The sequence below is a fragment of the Sminthopsis crassicaudata genome, chromosome 1, assembly GCF_048593235.1.
Source record: "Sminthopsis crassicaudata isolate SCR6 chromosome 1, ASM4859323v1, whole genome shotgun sequence".
Classification (NCBI taxonomy): domain Eukaryota; kingdom Metazoa; phylum Chordata; class Mammalia; order Dasyuromorphia; family Dasyuridae; genus Sminthopsis; species Sminthopsis crassicaudata.
In genome coordinates, this window is record NC_133617.1 from 743,529,561 (window position 1) to 743,550,134 (window position 20,574).

The following is a 20,574-nucleotide window of genomic DNA, read 5'->3' on the forward strand; positions in this document are numbered from 1 at the left end:
TTTTCCCCATAGCCCTGAGGCTGGTGTTTAACTGATGCTACCCAGTACTTGGTAAGGCCGGAAACTCTGGGCTTGGGGAATGCTTTGTGGCGAGTTGTCTGCTCCCAGAGCTCCCATGTGGGGGTCCGCACTGGTCTCTCACGGGCACGGTGAGGGGCGGTGTCGGCCGCCCCACCCCGTCGTACTCAATGGTCGGCAGCCATTTGGGGTTTCTGATTCCCCTTCCCTTCCCCCCTTCCCTGCAAGTGTTCTGTTCTGGCCCCGTCCTCCTCATGAAATGACCGGGTTTTCTTGGTGTTGAAGGTGTCTGCCGCCGATTACTTTAGTCGCTCCAGTCGGAGGGGAAGCCTTGTCTCTGACGGGGAAGAGGCCGCCGTCCCGGATCTGAGCAGTGTGAGTGCACCGCCCGTGTGGAGGGGGCCGGGCCCCGCCGGCCTGCAGGGGCTGTGTCCAAACTCCCAGTGGAGTTTGCCTCCTTGGAGGATTGTTTCCAAATCCGAAACAACTGTCTCGAAATAAACTTACGGACCATGGAGACGTGGTCCACGCATCTGGTGTGTTCTCTGGGCTTCTGGGAACGCGTGAGCTGCATCTGCCCTCGCGGAGGTGGGCTCTGGGGCTGTGAAGCTCTGGGGGCTCTTTGATCTTTGTCGGAGTTTTTGTTTCACTAAAACAATGTGTGCGAAAAGCAAAGTCTTAAGTGTAAAGTCTTGTTGGTAGAATTTCGTCAGCAGTGAGTGCGGCTGAGCCTTCCTGGTTCCCACGAATATCAGGTCTATTAGCGAAAAGCCTGAATCCAAGAGCTGTTCCAGAGATAAGCCCGGGATTGATTATCGGGACCTCTTCTTAGCGGAAAAGGCTGCAGGGGATGGGCTGCAGGCTGTGGAGCGGGAACAGTCAAGTCCTGTCCCCCAGCCTGGAGGCTCCAAGCCCGCAGAGAGTGACAGGGTTCACCGTTCCAGAGCTTCCTCTGTAATTCATTTGATTCCTTTTTACCCTCCCCACATCCCAGGGAGGTAGGTGCTGTTTTTAACCCCTTTTTACAGATGAGGAAACTAAGGCAGGTAAATGAAGTGACCTGTCCCAGATCCCGCAGCTACTAGGTGTCTGAGGCTAGATGTGAGCTCCGGGCAGAGCTCTTTCTATAGCACCCCCTCCCCAATTAAAAAGGGGAGAGCTCTGTTAGCCGACTTAATTCTGACCTGAAGGCTTCCCCTTAGAGTAGGACCCACTTCCTGCCCTGTTTTCCGGAAGTTCTGGTAGCGGTTCAGGCCTCTGCCTGGTGGCCACAGATCAAGTTATTACTATTGGGACGCCTGGGTGACCCAGCTCTCGGGGGCTGAATTCCTCCTTGTGTCTTCTGTCCCAGCGGTGTTTGCAGGGCAAGGCAGAATGAGCATTAGAGTGAGGGTCCCAGCCATCCTGGGGGCTGCTGGAGCCATGACTCTGACCCCTCCATCACCTTGTATTAATTCGGTGGGACTGTAAGCCCCGTGAGGTCAGGGGCAGGTCCTTTTTGTCTTTGTATTTTCAGAGACCAGCCCAGGGACTTAGTGCCCGATAGGGGCTCAATGCTCGGTGGAGGGGGGATTCCCCCTTTAGCTCTTGGGAGCCTGGAGCTGCCTCTGTGATGGTAGGTCCCCAAGGTCGCGGGGCAGCTGGCAGAGAGCCCTGCCTGACGGGATGCCAGGAGGCGAGCAGCTTCTGCTGTCTTAGCTTTTCTTGACAGAAGGGCCGCGGGCACGGCAGCGCCGGTGTCCTGGCGGGAGCTCGCACGGCTCCGGCCACGTCACTGCAGTCCTCAGAAGTGGACTGCGGCACGGCTGGCGGGGGCGTTCCCTTTGCTTCGCCTCCCCCAACTGCCGCAGGCTCCTCTGAGTGGCCAGTGGCCCAAGCCCGGTCGTAGGGAGACAGCTGAAACGCTCCCTTGCCATCCCAGAGCAGCAGCCCAGAGGTGGAGGGCCCAGTGCCCTGCCCCCATGTAAGTAGGGGGCTTTGGGGGTGTCTTTTTCTGGGGTCCGGTCAGTGAAGGAGTTTGTGTTGGTTTGGGAAAAATGTTTTGAACTTGTGAGTGCTGTAGGCCTCTGAAATGTTTGGAAGGGGACAGAACGTGGCAGCGTCCTTGAGAGAGAGGTGCGGAGAGCCGTCGTTTGAGTGGGAAATGGGGAGTAATTGACCAAGCCCTAAACCGTGGGTGGTCCCGTGGGTGGTCGTGGCCTCCAGAGGCCAGTTACCAGACAGGGCTGCAGCGCTGTCACGGACCCAGGGGCCTCGGGGCGTCCAAGGCAAGGGAAAGGGATGATGGAAGGCTTTTAGTAATGAGGGACACCTGCACCAGAGCCAGGGCAAAGGGCCGGAGGCGGGGGACATGAGGATTGCTGACTTGGCTCAAAGTCATTCCCTCGGAGGCAGAAACTGAATATGGCCAATAGAGAACATTTCCATCATTGCCTTAGAGGGGTTTTGCTCGGAGCCAGGGTCTTGGTATGTAAAGCTTGGAGCCCTCGTCGTCTGTCTCCGAAGCAGCAGAGCTCGACTCTGGGCAGGCTCCGGGCCTGGGGGGCCAGTTGTGTCCCCCTGCCACCTGAGGCTCCGGATGCCCGGTCCCCAGTCACCTCTGCCCAGAAGAACGCTTCTCCCCTTGGATCAGTCAGCCTGCCTCGGGGCTGGCCCCTCACTCCCCGTTCCCTGGCCCGGGGCCACGTGGCCTCCAGACGCAGCTCGGTCTCGTGGCTCGTTTTCTTTCGTACTTTTGTTCGTTCTCGGGAAGCCCGGGAGCCCCAGAGTGTTCTTCTTCCCCTTATGGCAGTTTTCACCTCACAGTGTTTTGTCGTTCCAGGTTCATGTGTGTGCTAGGAGAGAGTGGGGAGCATTGCGGGGGAGCCCCAGCTTCATCTAGAACCTGTATGAGATCCTGATTATTTCCTTTATTTTTCTTTTCCAGTTGGATGAAAAGTGCGACAAGCAGTATGCCGAAATTTATACCAGGGTGAGTGTCCGACCTGACTTTGAGAAGTTGCTAGAATGACCCAGGGGTGCTTTTCCCGGCCGGGGCCCTCCCTCCCCATCCCTCGTGGGGCCTTCAGCTAAGCTCTGGGCCCAGGACCCCCTTCCAAAGCCGAATGGTGAGAGCCAGGGAGCTTTTGCTGTCCTGTCTGCCGTTCTGTTCTCTCCCTCTGACTCGGTGATTTGCCATCAGACATTCGGGGCTGGGAGGGACCTGAGAGGCCGGCCCCCCCATTGTGGGGAGGAGGCATCTGGGTCCAGGGAAACGGGACTCAAGGCCACCCAGCAGCAAGGGGGCGGCCAAAGCCTCCCCATAAATCTTCTATTCCTTTGGGAAAGAACATGTAATGATAAACAGTAAATAAACCCCCTGAGAAAAGAGGGTCCCTGAGAGTCTGGAGCAGGTTCCTGCTTGTTGAGTTTATTTCTTCAGAGAAAGTCATCACTCTCCAAATACTGCCTGGACAGTCCCTTTGCAGTGTTTTTAAGAAAGATTGGCCCATTATCTGAGCGGGGCTTTCGGCCGGCCTCACTCCTGTGGGCCACGGAGGGGGCCGTGTTCCAGAGCCACCAAGCACTCTGGATGAGAGAAGGGGGCGGCTCGCAGTTGCTGCTGGGGATGGTCAAGAAATTGATGCATTCTGGGCTCCCCTGGGGGGCCAGGAGCTGCCTTACCACAGGGGACCAGAGAGATGTTGGGGCGAGGGCTGATCAGGTGGGAGACACCCCCCCCTCTGGACCTCTTTTTCCTCATCTTTACAGTGACAGGGTGGGATTAAGTGCCTTTTGAAGTTTCCTCCAGCTCTAAATCCCTGACCTTGTGGTCCCTTGAGCCTCATTTTGTTATATGTGATATGGGACAGGAAGGTCTTGGTAAAAGCCGTTCATGCTATGATTATTACACACAAAGCCCTTGCCCACCCTCCCTTCCATGGACACGGCTTGGACCCCGGGGTTGTAGGGTCCATCCATCCTTAGCCCCCCAGGCCATCCCAGCCAGGGCACAGGGCTGACGCTCTCATGTGGTCTTCCTCCCAGCCTTCGTCTCGCAATTCTGCCTCAGCCACGACGCCCCTGAGTGGGAGTGCCTCCCGGCGAGGGAGCGGAGACACCGGCAGCTTTGTGGACCCCGACGCTTCCTTAAGTGAATTACGGGTAAGGGCAGAACCCCCCACGCGCCTACGAACTCCGGCCTTTGGGGCTAATTGGCAGATGTTTTAGGACCCGATAATGAAACCAGCTTAAAGGGCGGGAGCCGTAGGGTAACCACCGTCCTGCTCAGGTTCTCCAGAAAACACAGGCCCTTGCTGCTCCATGGGCTCTGGGCACGTTTGTGCCAGTCCGTCCTGCCGCCTCCCAACACTCCAGAGCAGCCTAGCAGACATCGGCCTAGTTCCCTCCAAAAGAAGTGCTTTCAGTGACCTCTGGTGCCCGAAGGACCAGAGCTGCGGGGGTGCTGCGGCCCTACCCCTACTCCATCTTGTGTCGTGGATCTGAGGGCACCCGGGCAAGCCTAGGGATCCCCTCTCAAAAGCATAGTTTTAAATGCATAAAATAAAATTCACAGGGTTTCCAAGGAGCTAATTTTGTTGTCCTAGAAGTTCATGGATTCCAGCTCACAAACCCCAAAGTAAAGTATCCCCGATCCCTACTGGTGACAGTGGGTTGCTAAGCTGCATCCTTTGTTTCACCAGGAGCTAAGGAGTGACCTTGGTCTCTTAGCCCTCCTGGGATGGGTCAGAGGCTCCCAGCGGCTGCAGTCACTCCTGCCTGGGGCATGGTCCTCCCTGATGAGCTCCTCCTGCCATGGCGGCCCATCCGTCCTCAGCTTGGCCCTGACGGGCAGGCTTCCCCCCCCTGCCCCGTGGCCAGGCAGTGAGTAGAGGCCTGCTTGCTTTCGCCTGCATGCTCCACGTTTTAGAACGTGATTCCGTCTGTGTAAAAGGGATGGAGCCGTTCTTGGCTCCTCCGGACCCTTGGCTGGAGGCCGTGAGCCCCTGAGCGATCTGGCAGCAACTGGATGCAGGGCGAGTCCTCCGTCCGGAGGGGGAGCTCACGCCCTGGCTGTGCCGCCTCCATGCTGGGCTTGGCTCCGTGGTGCTCCCTCAGCAGAGGGGGGGTGAGTCGCCACTTCTCAGTTGTGGGAACGAACATGGAGCCAGTCCAGTGGTTAGCAGCAAAGAGGGTTGTGAGGGCGGACCCAAAGCCTTCCTCCTGCTCTTCCTCCTGCTTGCCCTCCGGCCTTTCTAGTCCTTCCGAGCAAGCGTTGTGCTTGGTTTATCGCATTTTCTGACATCTGTCTGAAAGGGACGAAGCTTAATTCTCACTTCCTTTGGAAAGTTTCAAACTGTTCATTGTTTTTCTGCATGATTTTCTGCAATAGTTTCTTCTCATGTCCTGCAGGATATCTATGATCTTAAGGACCAGATACAAGATGTAGAAGGGAGATACATGCAGGGGCTTAAGGAGCTCAAGGTACCTGGGTTCCAGCCTTTCCCTGAGCATGCTTTCTGTACAACCCCCGGCGTCCACAGGGCCGACCACGCTGCACATCGCTTTACTAACTGTGTTTGTCTCAGAAGCATGTGCTTAACCCGCCCTCTCCCCCTCCCAAGCCCTCCCCCCCAGGGTCACCGGGGGCTAGTGGCCTCAGGTCCTGGGCCACTGAACTGTCCGGAGCAGCAGGGCGTTTTCATGGAGACTCGGTCTTTCAACAAAAATGGAGATAGAAGTTGGGGGGAGGGTCTCCTCTGCCTCATGGAGTCATTTAGGAACATCCTTCTCCTGCAACCGTCACTCCTGTTGGTAGTGCCAGTATTGTAGGGCCAGGGACAACCCGAACCATTTCACAGACACCTAGACTGAGTCTCAGGTGACATGATGTGTCCAAGGTCAGACACGGATGAAATGGCCTGCTTTGTGTCAGGCTCTGGTGAGCTCTGGGGAGAAGAGGCAGGGGAAAGACTTCTGGTAAAAGCCAGGAGAGTGAGGGGGGAGGGGGGGAGAGCATTCCAGGTCCAGGAGATCCCCAGAGAAAATGCCCTAAATCAGGAAAAGCAGCAGCTCGTGCCTGTGGGACACCCACGCAACATGAATGAAGTTCCAGCAAAGGGGCAGAGAAAGAACTTTCAGAGAGGGTGTGGGAGAACCAAGGGCACAGGGACCCCAGAGCGTAGGGTCAAGAACCTAGGATCTCCAGAGAGCAAAGTCAAAGGCCTCTCTGGGCAAGCTGGAGGAAAGGCCACTGGGTTTAATCAAACTGCTCTTGTTACTCTGGGAAGAATCATTTCAGTGGAATGATGAGTCAGAGGGTTCAGAAGGGAGGGAGAAGGCGGAAGCGGGGGTCCTGGAGGAGGAGGCCACAGGTGTGGGCCCATTGCTGTTTGTATAGACTGGGGAGACTGAAGAGGCAGACCGCTGGAGGGACCGGGGGCTGTGGAGGGGGTCGGCCTTGGCCAGCAGGGCCTGCCTCTGGGTGGGGAAGGAGAGAGTAAGGTGGCATCTGGGTGACAGGAGAGGAGGGGAGCAGGGAGCTCGGCCAGAACTCCCATCCAGGTGGGGGTGGGGGGGTTTTCACTCTGGATTAGCCTCCCTGCCCAGGTCATGGACTGAAGTTACACATCTTAAAGCGGAGGGAAAGTTCATTCAGAAAATAGCATTCTGTAGTGAAGCCTTGTAGTCTCCATTCCTAGAAGATTAGGGAGTCTCTGAGATTGTGAGCCAGAGCTGCCAGAGACGTCTCCTCCATGGCAGGGGTTATGATTCTTACAAGGCACTAAGACAGTGGAATTGATAGAGACAATAATTATCTAATTTAGTGTCGTTCAGTATGATCGATCTGATCCTACAAGGAGATGTTATGGGCCAGAACTTGAAACAAGGCACTAAGTGGAATTGAGGAAACAATAGTTAAATCTAATTTAGCATTGATTTAATCCTACAACAAATAATGGTTTCCTAGTGAAGTAATGATTGGAGTATACTCAGTGCACAGCATATAAGCAAGAAGCTCTCAGGGCCAGACACAGACCCACAAGCCCACACTCTTGGAGGCGGAGTCAGATTCATTCCATTTTCCATCTTTGTGCTGGCTGAAGACTGAAGGACAAAGCTTTGGATTTGGAGACATTCAGAGGGAGCTCTTGGAACCAAGGAGAGAAAGGCCAAGAACCAAGGCCTCTAAGAAAGCGAACTGGGCTATTTTGAAGGATTTGGACTTTAACTCCTGGCTGAATTTAAGGTGATTATTGACCTGAACTGAAACTAAGGCTGTCTCCAAAAGCTTTCCAAGAAACCTGCTCCCAGAGAAGAATATTACATTTTGGCACCCGACGTGGGGCAGACGCAATCCTGATTTCAGTAGTTTCAACCCAGAAATTAGGGTGAGTACAACAAGGAAACTTTGTAAAAGGGCTAAAATAGTATTTCAGCTAAAATAGGACAGATATTTAGAAAACAGCCTTCTGTTTCTCTTCAAGGAAAATGTGTAGAGAACATTGTCAGGGTTATGAAAAGCCACGGTTTGATTATAATTTGGGAGCAGATCACTGAACTTTTAGAAACTGTACAGTACGTATCTCCTTGGTTCTCTGTGGAAAAAGAATTGGAAATTAGTAGGAGAGCAACTAGGTGAACACTACAATTCCAATCCAAACTCAATTTCCAAAGATACACTTTATACATACAATTTAATACAACTGGCTTTAGGAAATTATATAAGTTATAGAATAAGGAAAAAGAAGAAAGAGCTGGAGGGGGAGGTGCCAAACTAGGTGAAAAGGATGAAGATAAGAATGGAGTTAAGTACCATTCTGAGTGTGGCACTTCACAACAGAAGCATTTCCCCTCCCCTGACCTACTTCCCTCAATTAATCCTTCATGGGTGGAGGGAGAAGGAGGAGAGGGAGAAGCAGTGACACAAACAGAATCACCTATAAAGCAGCCTATGACAAGATTACAAAAAGCACAGGTCAAGGCAAAAAATGAAGGACAGGATGTATCTGATTTTATAAATGCATACCCTGTGATTGAAGAGCTTGACTCTTTAGGTCAAAAAAGAAGATACATTCCTTTTGATCTGGAAAAAAATTAAGGATTTGAAAAAGGGTTGCACTCTTTATGGGGCTACATCATCTTATGTTAAGATGTTACTAGATAATTTGTCTTATGAAATCCTAACTCCTAGTGACTGGAAATCCATAGCAAGGACATGTTTAGAACCTTGACAAAACTTGTTGTGGCTTTTGGAATATCATGAATTATGTGGGATTCAAGCCCAACACAATAGGTAAACAGGAGTTAATGTACAAGTCACTTTTGACCAACTAGCAGGTGAAGGTCAGTACAAAGAGAATTCAGAACAGATTAATTACCCCATAATAGCATATGAACAGATCACCACTGCTGCAACAAAAGCTTGGGGTTCCCTTACTGGACAAAAAAGGTTGAGGGGAAGCCTTAACAAAAATAGAGCAAGGTCCCAATGAACCTTTTGCGGATTTTGTGGGATGTCTGCAAACAGCTGTAACAAGAACCATTGGAGAAAATGCAGCTACAAAAATAATGACCAGGGACCTGGCTATGGAAAATGCCAATGAGGTTTGCAGAAGAATTATATGGAAACTACAAAATGGTGTTCTTTTAGAGGAGATCATAAGACGCTGTGCCACAGTGGGCACAAATGCTTATTATACCTAGACCATGCTGAACATGGGAAGACAGGGTCCCTCATGGCAAGGGATTTCTAGAGAAACTCATCGATGCTTTCAACGTGGAAAAGTTGGTCATCTAAGAGCTCAATGTAGTTATAGAGTGAGAAGACAGGCTAAGAAAAGACCTAAAACCCTATGTCCAAAATGCAATAAAAGCTTCCACTAGGCCTCAGAATGTAGATTGACCCAGGGAAATGAGAGGCAGGGTCCAGCCCCAAGATATCATACAAAAGACAAGTGGGGCATGATGGCAGCTGAGGTTACACCCAGAGAATCTTTAGAAGGTCAGGACTCAGATGTGATCAACCAGCCGAAAAGTAATCACATGGCAGAAAGGGATTACATGATCAACCAACAGAAAAGCAATCAGAGAGCAGAAAGGGATTACAATTGGGGAGAATACAGGCTTTTTAAACCAACAGGGCAATGTCCAATGCAAACAGCTCCGATGCAATTGCCAGGTGATGAGGAGATTTTAGAAAGTGGTAAATGGAAGGAAATTAGGTAGGTTAATTGCTTGGGAGAAAGGGTTTGCTTGTATTCCTTCCTACAGATGGTGAAGGAAACAAATGGGTGGCAACGAGCACTTGGAGAGAGACAGAAAAAGAGAAAAATCTGGAAACCAAGAAGAAGACCTAAGAACAAAATCTTCAGGAATCATTGGATTCCCTAACACAAGTTAAGATTGTTGCAGGACTTGAAAACCAGCAGGGATCATTGTATTCCTTGAGATGAAAAATTGTTCATAAAGACTGTTGCCGGACTTGAAAACCATCAGGAATCATTAGATTCCTTAACACAAGATGAGACTATTGCATGACTTCAAAGCTTGCAGGAATTATTGGATTCCTGGTACATGAACTAATGGACAATGGATTCCTTTTGGACTATTTCTAGGACTTATGGACATGTATAAATGCTCATGTTGATTCATGTTGTTACGTCACTTCTAGTCTGTGTCATATTGCTATGTGCTTATGTAATTTATATAATTATGTGTAATATCTCCCATATTGATGGATTTATGTATACCTGTTTTAAGAGTGAGCCCCTTCAGAAACCCGCTAATCTGATTTGATTTCCCATTTCCTTTGGTGTTTTCATCTCCCTTCCTGAGATGTCAGGGAGGGTGTGATCACCTCTTTTTTATGGTGTTTTCACTCCTTTTTTGAGCAGTCAGGGAAGGCGTGATCACCTTTTTTTGGGTTCTCACCTCCTTGAGAAGTCAGGAGGTTATGACCACTTATGTTCTAAGTCAAAAGAAAGCGGGAGATGTTATGATTCTTACAAGGTACTAAGACAGTGGAATTGATAGAGACAATAATTATCTAATTTAACGTGGTTCAATATGATTGATCTAATCCTGTGTTACGAGCTAGAACTTGAAACAAGGCACTAAATGGAATTTTGGAGACAATAGTTAAATCTAATTTAGCATTGATTTAATCCTACAACAAATAATGGTTTCCTAGTGAAGTAATGATTGGAGTATACTCAGTGCACAGCATATAAGCAAGAAGCTCTCAGGGCCAGACACAGACCCACAAGCCCACACTCTTGGAGGCGGAGTCAGATTCATTCCATTTTCCACCTTTGTGCTGGTTGGAGGCTGAAGGACAAACCTTTGGATTTGGAGACATTCAGAGGGAGCTCTTGGAACCAAGGAGAGACCTCTAAGAAAGCGAACTGGGCTATTTTGAAGGAGACAATAAAGGATTTGGACTTTAACTCGTGGCTGAATTTGAGGTAACTATTGAACTGAACTGAAACTTAAGGCTGCCTCCAGAAGCTCCCCAAGAAACCTGCTCCAGAGAACATTATATTTTAGAGAAGAACATTGCAGGCAGTGATGTGGATGAGACTACCGATGGCCGAAAGGAGAGGGCCAAAGCCGGCTTGTAGCTTAACATCAAAGATCTTGAGAACTAATTCCATCTCTGCCCGGCAAAGAGAGGCAGGGGGAGAGCTTACATTCTGGGGCGTAAAGATCACTGCAGCCATGAAATGCAAACACACTGGCCCCTAGAGAGGAAGGCTCTGCAGATCTGGGCCGACAGGTCTGCGGCGTCGGAGCTCTTTACAGTAGTAGGAAACCTGAGCGCCCCAGAATCGGCCCTGTTGCGGGGCCCCCCTGAGGGCACCGGGGAGGTCATCTCACTCTGTTTACCAGAAGGGTAAATCCTGGGGCTGGAGCTTAAATACTCTTGCTGTAGAATGAGGAGGCAAGACCCAGTGAGATGTGAAAGATTGAAGCAAAGGCGGGAGGAGATGGATGGAGAGAGCCACAGCAACGAGTCATGGACTTGGGCAGCCTCGGGAGAGGGTGGAGGAGAGAAGGGCCTGGTGGGAGTCGGACAAGTGAGCAATGGTAGCCCTCTTCCCAGAGAAGAAGTTGGGCCGTCCTTGCTGAATGTTATCCCTGGGAGGTGATCTTTCTGAGTTAGTGGTTCTTTTAATTGACTCTTGGGTACTGAGTTTGCAGCCCTTCTCATCAGCTCCCAATAGCCTAGAAAGCTGGTTAGTCAGCAGACATTTGTCACCGTGCTCAGCGGGAACCTTGGAGTCTGTTGAGAGAAGGCTGCCAGGTCGGTGGGCCTCACGGGTAGTGCCCCAGAGTAGTGGAGGCCTGAGGGGGCTGAGCTGCCCCAACACCTGGGATGGAAAGGGAAAAGGGAATGGAGAGGAGACCTGAATACATAGGCCAAAGGATCCCAGTAAGGGGACAAGTGCGGGAGGCCCGAAGCCATGGTCACATCGCACTGTGTCGACATAGACTGGAGATAAACCCACATCCCTTCTAGCCACATCATGGCTAGGATATTACCTGTTAAAACACCTTACTTGCATTGGAAAGGAAGGGAGAATGGGTAGAATCAGGCTGAGATCAAGCAAGGTAGCAAGCTAAAATGCCATCTACCCTCCCTCCTGCCACCGTCCTGGTCCTCCTGCTGGCTCCATAGAAGGGGGCGGAGCTCCTCACACCCTCAGATCAGGTTTTCCATGCCCTTCCTGACCATCTGGAACTTCTTCCTGCCTGGAGATGGAGTTTGGTTTTTGAGTTTCCCACTTCTCCGCCTTCATAACCTTCCCATTGTTTCCCACAGTCTGCTCAGGTGGACCTGGGACCTCGTCACCTCAGGCTCCCCTTGACCAGCTCAAGCCACAGCCCTTCTGCTCCCAGGGCTTTGCTCCGCTATCACAAGGCCTCTCCCTTCCCCCATCAGCTCTCCCTCTTGCCACATGGCCAGCCCTATTCTTCCTGTCATACGGTTACTCAATGGCATCCTCTATGTGGCTTGTATGGGCTCCTGCCTGCTTTTCCCCATCTGCACCTCTCCATTGCCCTCAGGTCAGGTCAGAGTCTGGATGCAGAAAGTCAGCACCTCCGTTCTCATGGGGGGACAACGTGCAGAACCAGTGTCCTGTGTATGGACAAGCAGGGAGATGGCGGGTGGTCCAGAGGGACAAGGCGAGGGAAGGATTCCAGCCGGGAGAGGGACAAAAGAAGGGAGAACGTTCAGACGTCCAGGACAGCCAGGGAAAGGACACGGAGAAGAAGGGCCTGGCTTCCGGGGTTAGTCGAGCTCATGGAGAGGGCTGGAGATGGGAGAAAGGCCAGGGTCAGAACAGTTTTATTTTTCCCCTCAGTAGTAGTTTATTTTTCCAAATACATGTAAGGATAGTTTTCAACTTTCAGTTTTGTAAGATTTTTCTCCCTCTTTCTGTCCCTCCCTAAGACATCAAGAAACCTGTTAAACTTGTAAATCTTTTTAAACATATTTCTGGATTTTGTCATATTGTGCAAGAAAAATCAGACTAAAAGAAAAGAAAAAACCCATGAGGAAGGTAAAACAAAAAGGGGACATCCACGTTCAGTCCCCATGGTTCTCTCTCTGGGTGAGGATGGCACTTTCCATCCCAAGTCTGCCGGAATTGTCTTGGCTCGCGACATTGAGGAGGAGAACCAAGTGGTCAGAATGGTTTGGAGAGAAAGCAGACACAGCTGCCAGCCCCGAGGGCACTTAGAGTGCCCTCGGCCTTGTTGGCACAGCCAGAGGGATAACGCAGCAGATGGGACTCTGGGTGGGGGGCTGGCAAACACCAAGCCGGACAGAATCCGGTGCTCGCCGGAGCTCTTGGCCAGTCATCACGGAAGGATCCCCTCCGGATGGGCATGTTCTCCAGAACGCACGCTCTGTTCTTGCCCACCTCAGGACTGGCTTGTCCGGGTGTACAGAACAGGCCCCTGGGATGAAGCTCCCTGCTGCCCGGCTCTCCGCAGAGGGGAAAGCACGCCTCGTGGAGCTTGTCCTGGAAATGGCGGCGTAACCTCACTAGCGCCCCCTCTTGTCCTGAGATCATTCAGTCTCTGTAGCCTGGTTCTCCCTTTGAATCCCATCAGATGACTTTATCATCGTGGTCTTCCTCCTCTCCTCTCCTTCCCAGCTCTCATTGTCCCCACCAAGGTTGTCAGGATCTTTTTCTCTTCACAAGCTCCACCCTAGTGGTCCCCAAGTGGGATGACCCCAACTTTTATAAGTTCCTCATGGATCGTTCCCATATTTACATCTCCAGACAACAGCTCTTTTCTAGCATTCCATCCAATGCTCTTAACTGTTTGTGGGATGTTTAATAAGAGTTACACAAAATAATTGTATAAATATGCATATATATGGGATTTAACATATTTTACCATGTTTAACATATATTGGACTACTTGCCATCTAGGGAAGGGGGTGGGGGGAAGGAGGGGAAAATTTGAAACACAAAGTTTTGCAAGGGTCAGTGGTGAAAAATTATACATAGGTTTTGAAAATAGAAAGCTTTGATTAAAAAAGTTAGAAAAACAAAAAGAAAATTTAAAAATTAATTAATAAGAGCCACATTTTAGAGTTTCCCAAGGGGCAATAAATCTATGAGGGGAAGTGGAGCAAGAATTAGCCTCCTTTCGCCCCACAGCTTATCGGTGTCTGAGGCAGGACTCAAGCCCTTGTCTTCTGGACTCTTAGTCCAGAGCTCCTCTCCCCTGCCAGGATATGCCATGGGCACTGCGATGATGACCTTTCTCCCCTTGGGCTTGGCCCAGCAGCATCTGGGAATGACCATGGCTAAAAGCGTGAGGGAGGCCTAGTGAGGAGCTTCAGGTGCGTTCATGAAAAACTGCGAGCCACTGGGTCATTATGTAAGTTTGAAGCAGTCAGACTGGCTGGAAGTATCCTGCATTCCTATGATATACTAGGTAGGAAAGGAAGAAAAATTGGCCTTCTAGCTGCCATTCTATTTTTTGAATGTTTTATTTTTTCCCCAATTATATGTTGACAATTTTTATACATACATACATATGTGTATATATATATATACACACACACACACACACACACAAACACACACACACACATACACACACACAGAGAGAAAGTGTGCTATTATGATACATTAATTAATATCAGCACTCCATTCTCTCCCCTGTGTGTGGCAGGACCATAGCTGCTCCATAGAATATGAGACTCTGTACCTAGAATAGAAGGGTCTCCAGAGGGCAAAAACCCCCTCCCTGCCTTATCTCCTAGCTTTTAGATGAGATTTGAGTTGTAATGAGTTGGGAAACCTTTTTTTTTTTTTTTTTTTTATAGTTTTGATAAATACCATTCCTTCATATGGATCAAGGAATGGACACCAGGGGAAAAATATATTCTGTGGCCGTACTTGCCTTGGAGTCATATTTTTCTAAGTGTTTTATAGAAGTATCCAAGGTATTGATTTTTAATGTACTTACTAGCCCAGCCAGCTCATTTTATTCTCAGCGGTGGTGTCTGGTCCACGGCTATAACCTGAAGGTTGAAAGTTATCGTTGCACAGAATTTTGATTGCTGTTGATGGAATTTTCCTCAGCTATATTTTCAGTAATCTTTATTTAGTCTTTAGCTTTGGTAGGAAAAACATTTCCAAGTAAAATTTTTACCTAAAACAAAATAATATAACTTTTTATGCCGAGAAATTATTTTTTACCAAAGCTTTTTATTTTCAAAACACATGCATGGATAAGTTTTCAACATTAACCCTTGCAAAACCTTGTATTCCAAATTTTCCCCTCCTTTCTCCCACCCTCTCCCCTAGAGAGCAGGTAATCCAATATACGTTAAACATGTTAAAATATATGTTAAGTCCGATATATGTTTATACATTTGTACAATTATCTTACGCAGAGAAATTTAGATGTGAAGTTTTCGTTATTTTAAAGACAGTCATTATTTTTTCTTGACAGTCAGAAATGGTTATTAGCAGAAAAGTTCATACAGTTTAGAGAGAGTACCATAACAGAACATCTTGAGAAAATATTAAGACTACCAGTTAAATTCCAGGAGAGTTAGGAATTTCCTGTGATGAGAGAGTTCAGCCTGCTTGGTACTGAAATTGTGGAAGGGAATAAACACCACGGGTAACCCAAGCGATTTTATTCTCCAAATGGAGCTTGCTGAGGGCTTGTTGCTCCCAGGGAGGTCAGAGTCTGCCCTGGGGTTAGAGGAGGGCAGCCCTGTCTCTGGCCATCATGGGTCCCCATCAACAGTAACTGCTTCTTTTCTCTGTATAAGGCCTCAAGAATAACTTCAGGTTTAATGAAAACGTGTGTGTGTGTGCATGTTACTCAGTGAGTGAGCCCCTAAATTGCTTGTCTTCTGCAAGAATGTTGATTTTGTCTGAATCTTTGTGATTTCCCCCCAAATCTCAGCCTGGGGTCTGGGGCAGGACTTCGAAGCCCTCCCTGCCTGGCCCTGAGGTTGCTCCTTTTGCCCCTCCCCCCTTAGGACTCTTTGGCGGCCGTGGAGGAGAAATACAAGAAAGCCATGGTTTCCAATGCCCAGCTTGACAATGAGAAGAATAATTTGATCTATCAAGTGGATACGCTGAAAGATGTGCTTGAGGGACAAGAAGAGCAGATGGCGGAATTCTACCGTGAGAATGAAGAGAAATCCAAGGTAAGTCTTTGCTGGGAGCCCGTCGCTGCTCACCAGGCAGCCCGTGGGACAGCAAGACCCCCTTCTCTCACATTGAGAGCTTTGTGTTTATTAATCCCATCCAGCTTCTCAAAGAGGTGGTCACCAATTTCATCAGGAAGCCTTGGAGGCCTTCATTTGCTCTTTCCCCCCGTTTCTCAATGCCTCGGATGATTCCAAGCACCATGACTAATAATTCAGATTTTTCTACAAACTCTGTAGATACTTCAATGACAAAGTTAAACAGCATCCCCTGGATTAGAGAAGACCATTTATCTATTACCTTAGACCAGGGGTTCTCAAACTACGGCCCGCGGGCCAGATGCGGCCGCTGAGGACGTTTATGCGCCCGCCAGGTTATGGCAAATGGGCTGAGGGGCGGAGACGGAGTGTGAGCTTTACTATAGTCCGGCCCTCCCACTGTCTGAGGGACAGGGAACTGGCCCCTATTTAAACAGTTTGAGGACCACTGGCTTAGACTAATGAGGATACTTTTCAGGAGGTGGTTAAGAGAGTTGGATCTCTGAATTTGTAACCTGTGAATGGGATGATTAAAAAGTACAGAAGAGAAATAACCCAGCGCCTGTGGACCTAACATTGCTGGAAATCCATTAGCTGCTTTCTTTTAAGTGTTAAGCAGGGCATCCCCCAAGTGTGTCTCAAGGAGGCTCTCCATGCCCCATTGTGGCCGGTGTGGCTCTCAGGCCAAGCTGAGTCGTCCCTATTTAGTGTTAGTCTCTACAGGGCCAGAATGCTATGAGCGCCCGAGAGCACACACAGCAGGCCCAGTGGTTGGGAGGAGAGAACTGAGCCTTCCCCAAGGCTCATCCTACTGGGCTGCGTGGAACCCTGGGCCATTAGAAGCAGGGAAATCTTGGAAACATACAAAGAAACTCATGTGATATGATGTTGGGAGACCCATTCTAGAAATGAAAGCTGTGCTGCCCAGTGACTGGGGCTTTGGCCATCTTGCTTCAGTAGAATTCTTCTCATCCTCATTTTGAGTTTAAAAATTGAAAGAATACTTAGACACTGTCAGGTTAGCTGTGGTTTAAGTCCTAAATTAAAGCGAACATCTGCTTTTCATTTAAACCCATTTCCCAAAGCCAGTTTGGAAGTCCTGACTTTGTCGAGAGACATTTGGCATCCCCAAAGAAGCAGTGACCTAGGGGACATTTCTCTTTGTATTCATGATTCTAACATCATCATTCGTTTTTTATTTTAATTTCAATAGTATTTTATTTTCCCCAATTACATTTAAAGATAGTTTTCAACATTCATTTTTGTAGAATTTTTGAGTTCCAATTTTTTTTTTCTTCTCTTTCTCCCTTCCTTCCCACCTCTCCAAAACAGCAAGCAATCTGATAGAGGTAAAAATGTACTATCATTTTCAACAAATTTCTGTACAAGTCATGTTGTGAAAGAAAAATCTGAAAAAAAGGGAAAAGAAAAAGAAGGGAAAAAAATAAATTAAAAAAAAAAAGGTAAAATACAATGCTTTGATCCACATGCAATCTCCGTGATTCTCTCTCTGGATGTGGATTGCTCTTTTCATCCCAAGTCTGTTGGAATTGTCTTGGATTACTGAATTGCTGAGAAGGGCTAAGTCTATCACATAATCTTGCTGTTGCCGTGTACGGTTATTTCCTGGTTCTGCCCATTTCACTCAGCATCAGTTCCTGTACGTCTTTCTAGGTCTTTCTAAAGTCATCCTACTGATCATTTCTTACAGAACAATATTATTCCATAACATTCATATCCCATAATTCAACCATTCCCCTGGGCATTCGCTCAGTTTCCAATTTCTCGCCACTACAAAGGGCTGCCACAAACATTTTTGCACGTGTGGGTTCCTTTCCCTCCTTTATGATGTCTCTGGGATACAGGCCCAGGAGAGACCCTGCTGGACCAAAGCCCTTTGAGCATAGTTCTTATTGTCTTCCAGAATTAGTTCACAGCACCAGCAGTGCATCAGTGCCCCAGTCCTAAAACATTCATCAATATCTTTTCCTGTCATCTTAGCCAATGTGAGAAGTATGAGGCGGTACCTCAGAGTTGTTTTAATGTTTGCATTTCTCTGACCAATAGTGATTTAATGCATTTATGATATGATTATAGATGGCTTTCACTTCTTTATCTGAAAATTGTCTGTTCACGTCCTTTGACCATTTATCAGCTGGAGAATGGCTTGGATTTTTATAAATTCGACTCATTGTCAAATATATTTTAGAAATGAGACCTTTATCAGAAAGACTGGTTTTAAAAACTGTTCCCCAGTTTTTGCTTCCCTTTTCATCTTGGCTGTGTTTTGTTTGTGCAAAATCTTTTTAATTTAATATAATCAAAATTATCCATTTGACATTTCATAATATTCTGTTTCTTTTTTTTAGTTATAAGTTCCTTTATTCTCCAAAGATCTGGCAGCAAAAACATCCCTTGTTCTCCCATTTGCTTAAATCTTCACCCTTTCTGTCTAAATCATGAACCCATTTTGACCCTGTCTTGATACGGGGTGAACATTCGTCTTTGCCTAGTTTCTGTCACGCTGTTTTCCAGTTTTCCCAGCAGTTTTTGTCCCAGAAGCCGGAATCTCTGGGTTCACCAAACACTAGATTCCTGCAGCCTTCTGGGCTTTCTGGTTCCCAGGAGGTGTTGCCTCATTTATCAGCACATTCACTTCCAGGGGCCATGTGAGTGTGTGTGTGTAATGTGTACGTGAGTGCATGTGTGCACACACTGGCGGCGGCAGGTATGGAAGGACAGACGCCTCCTCCTGCCCCCCCATGCTGTCATTTTCCTAGGTTTTCCTCGGGGCGACATCCTTACTCTCTGGGCACTTTCCAGGGTCACAAACCACTCCCCATGTTAAGGTTTCCCAACCATTCAGTCCCTTTGGCCCAGAGGAGTGGGGGCCCCTGGGTCCGGGCTCTCCCTGGTGGGCACTGAAGCTCTTGTTGGTCTGCCCGCAGGAGCTGGAGCGGCAGAAGCACCTGTGTACCGTGCTGCAGCACAAGATGGAGATGCTCAAGGAGGGTCTGCGCCAGCGGGATGAGCTCATCGAGGTAGGGGCGGCCGGCCAGGGGCACGGGGGTGGGGGGCGTGTGCGGGCAGGGGGTGCGGCTCGGAGAAACTACTTTGGTCAGCGCCAGGCGCCTCCTCCCAACACAAGCAACTTTCCCCATCCTTGGGCTCCTGCTGCCTCCCTTCCCTCAAGGGCGCAGGGACGAGTGTCACTTTGGTGTAATTGTCGGGGCTGGGTCAGCAGAGCTCATCGTCCCCTCGGACCCTTCCTGTCCCCTCGTGGCCTCCCCCCTTTCCCTGAACAAATGGCTCTTCTGTTCCACAGGAAAGGAAAGGAAGGGAGAAGTCATGTGATCCCAGCCTGGCCGCCATCTTTGCTCTTGGGGCTTGGGCTGGCTGGCTTGTGCCTTCGAGGGGCTCGCTGCCCACCCGCCTGCTCTGCGCAGGGCAGCCCCGTCTCGCTGGCGCCCCTTCCCCCAGTCACTTTGCGCCTCGGTCCCTTTCTCGGTTTCCTCGTCCCTTTGCCTCCTCTTTTCTTTCTGCTTCTTGGTTGTTTCTTTTCCCTGCAGGAGAAGCGATGCATGCAGCAGAGAGTAGACAGCCTAACCAAAGAAGTGTTTGACCTTCAGGAGACACTTATTTGGAAAGATAAAAAAATTGGGGTATGAGAAGAACCGGGGCTTGGGGGCGAGTTCACTGATTTGGGACAGACCAATATGGTTTACTTTGACCATGGCCCCCTAACCACCCCCCCACACAAAAAAAGTTCCCTGTACTCATATCTGTATATCTGTTCAGCTTCAGATGGGAACCAGTGGGGAAAAGAGCCCCCCACGGCCCCCCACAAGGAGTCCCGTTGTATTTGGAAGAAGGACGTGGCAGGTCCTGGGTCAGGCCAGGTCCGGAGGCCCCCGATGGCCCTCCCGAGTGCCGGGCGGGGGGCTCAGCCAGCCCTTAGTTTGAGGAAGCGAAGTGCAGCCCCCGCGCCGTGCCGTGGCCCCGGGTGTTTAAAGACAGACCCAGGGCCGAGTCCAGCGCTCTTGTAGCCGAAGGATTCCGCCAAGAAATGAGACCGAAGAACAAAGGGTTTCACATCCTCTAAGCGGGAAGATTTAGCAAATGTTCCCATGAGCTGAAGGGAGAGCCGAAGTTCAGACTTACTGTGAGAGGAACTGAGGGCTCTGAACTCCGACATTTATTAGCACTTGGATAGGTTTTTTTTCCCACTTTTACCAGGGGTCATCTCAGAACTGAAAGGCTCTTGACCCCAGAAACCATCAGTGAAGAGGGACAGTTTTCGTGGGCAGCTTTTGGCTCTCAGGGGCCGTGTCTGCTGCTGACTTAAAGTGGCCCAGAGGGTCCCCCTTGTTAGAGAGTTTCAGGGGCAGAAGGAGGCCTCGAGGCCCCTCCACCCCAATGGCCGCGGACGCCGCCATCTTCTCGGACAGTTCGGCTATCCCAGGGAGTCTCCTAACCCAAGGGGCATTTCTGCCCCAGGGGACTTAATGAAAGAAGCTGTAAACTACCCTTCACAAGGCACGGGCCGGAAGCTGCAGCTCGGAGGTCAGTTGCTTAGTGGATATGATGCGCCCACTTTCTATCCATAGGGCCGAGGTCAGTGTCGGCGCGGCTCTCCCCTAGGATTTCCCCGGCGCCTCCTTCAGGGACAGCCATGTCAAGGTTGCCCCCCGCCCACAGGATGGGTGGCCACGCTCGCGGGGAGCGAGTTTTTGTCCCTGTGTGAGACAGTTCTCCGGGGAAACCTCATGCACGCAGCTTCTGCCCGCCAGGCTTCTTGTAGGCTTCACGGGCCTAGAATTTGAGGAGGCGGCCTTTTTCTT

At 49.6% G+C, this 20,574-nt stretch overlaps 1 protein-coding gene across 13 annotated transcripts in view; it reads left to right on the plus strand.

Moving 5' to 3' along the window:
• The window catches only part of LRRFIP2 (LRR binding FLII interacting protein 2), a 92,594-nt gene that overhangs the window by 66,147 nt on the left and 5,873 nt on the right, over positions 1 to 20,574 (plus strand). For 4 of the 13 annotated variants that reach the window (XM_074284369.1, XM_074284373.1, XM_074284374.1 and 1 more), the window contains 4 exons: positions 2,945 to 2,989; positions 4,045 to 4,161; positions 15,524 to 15,694; positions 18,682 to 18,774. In XM_074284369.1, the coding sequence (XP_074140470.1) occupies positions 2,945 to 2,989; positions 4,045 to 4,161; positions 15,524 to 15,694; positions 18,682 to 18,774 (426 nt within the window). Of the gene's footprint in view, positions 1 to 303; positions 394 to 2,944; positions 2,990 to 4,044; positions 4,162 to 5,409; positions 5,482 to 15,523; positions 15,695 to 18,681; positions 18,775 to 19,302; positions 19,396 to 20,574 lie in introns of all 13 variants that reach the window. The other 9 variants (XM_074284366.1, XM_074284372.1, XM_074284376.1 and 6 more) reach the window with 4 other exon arrangements.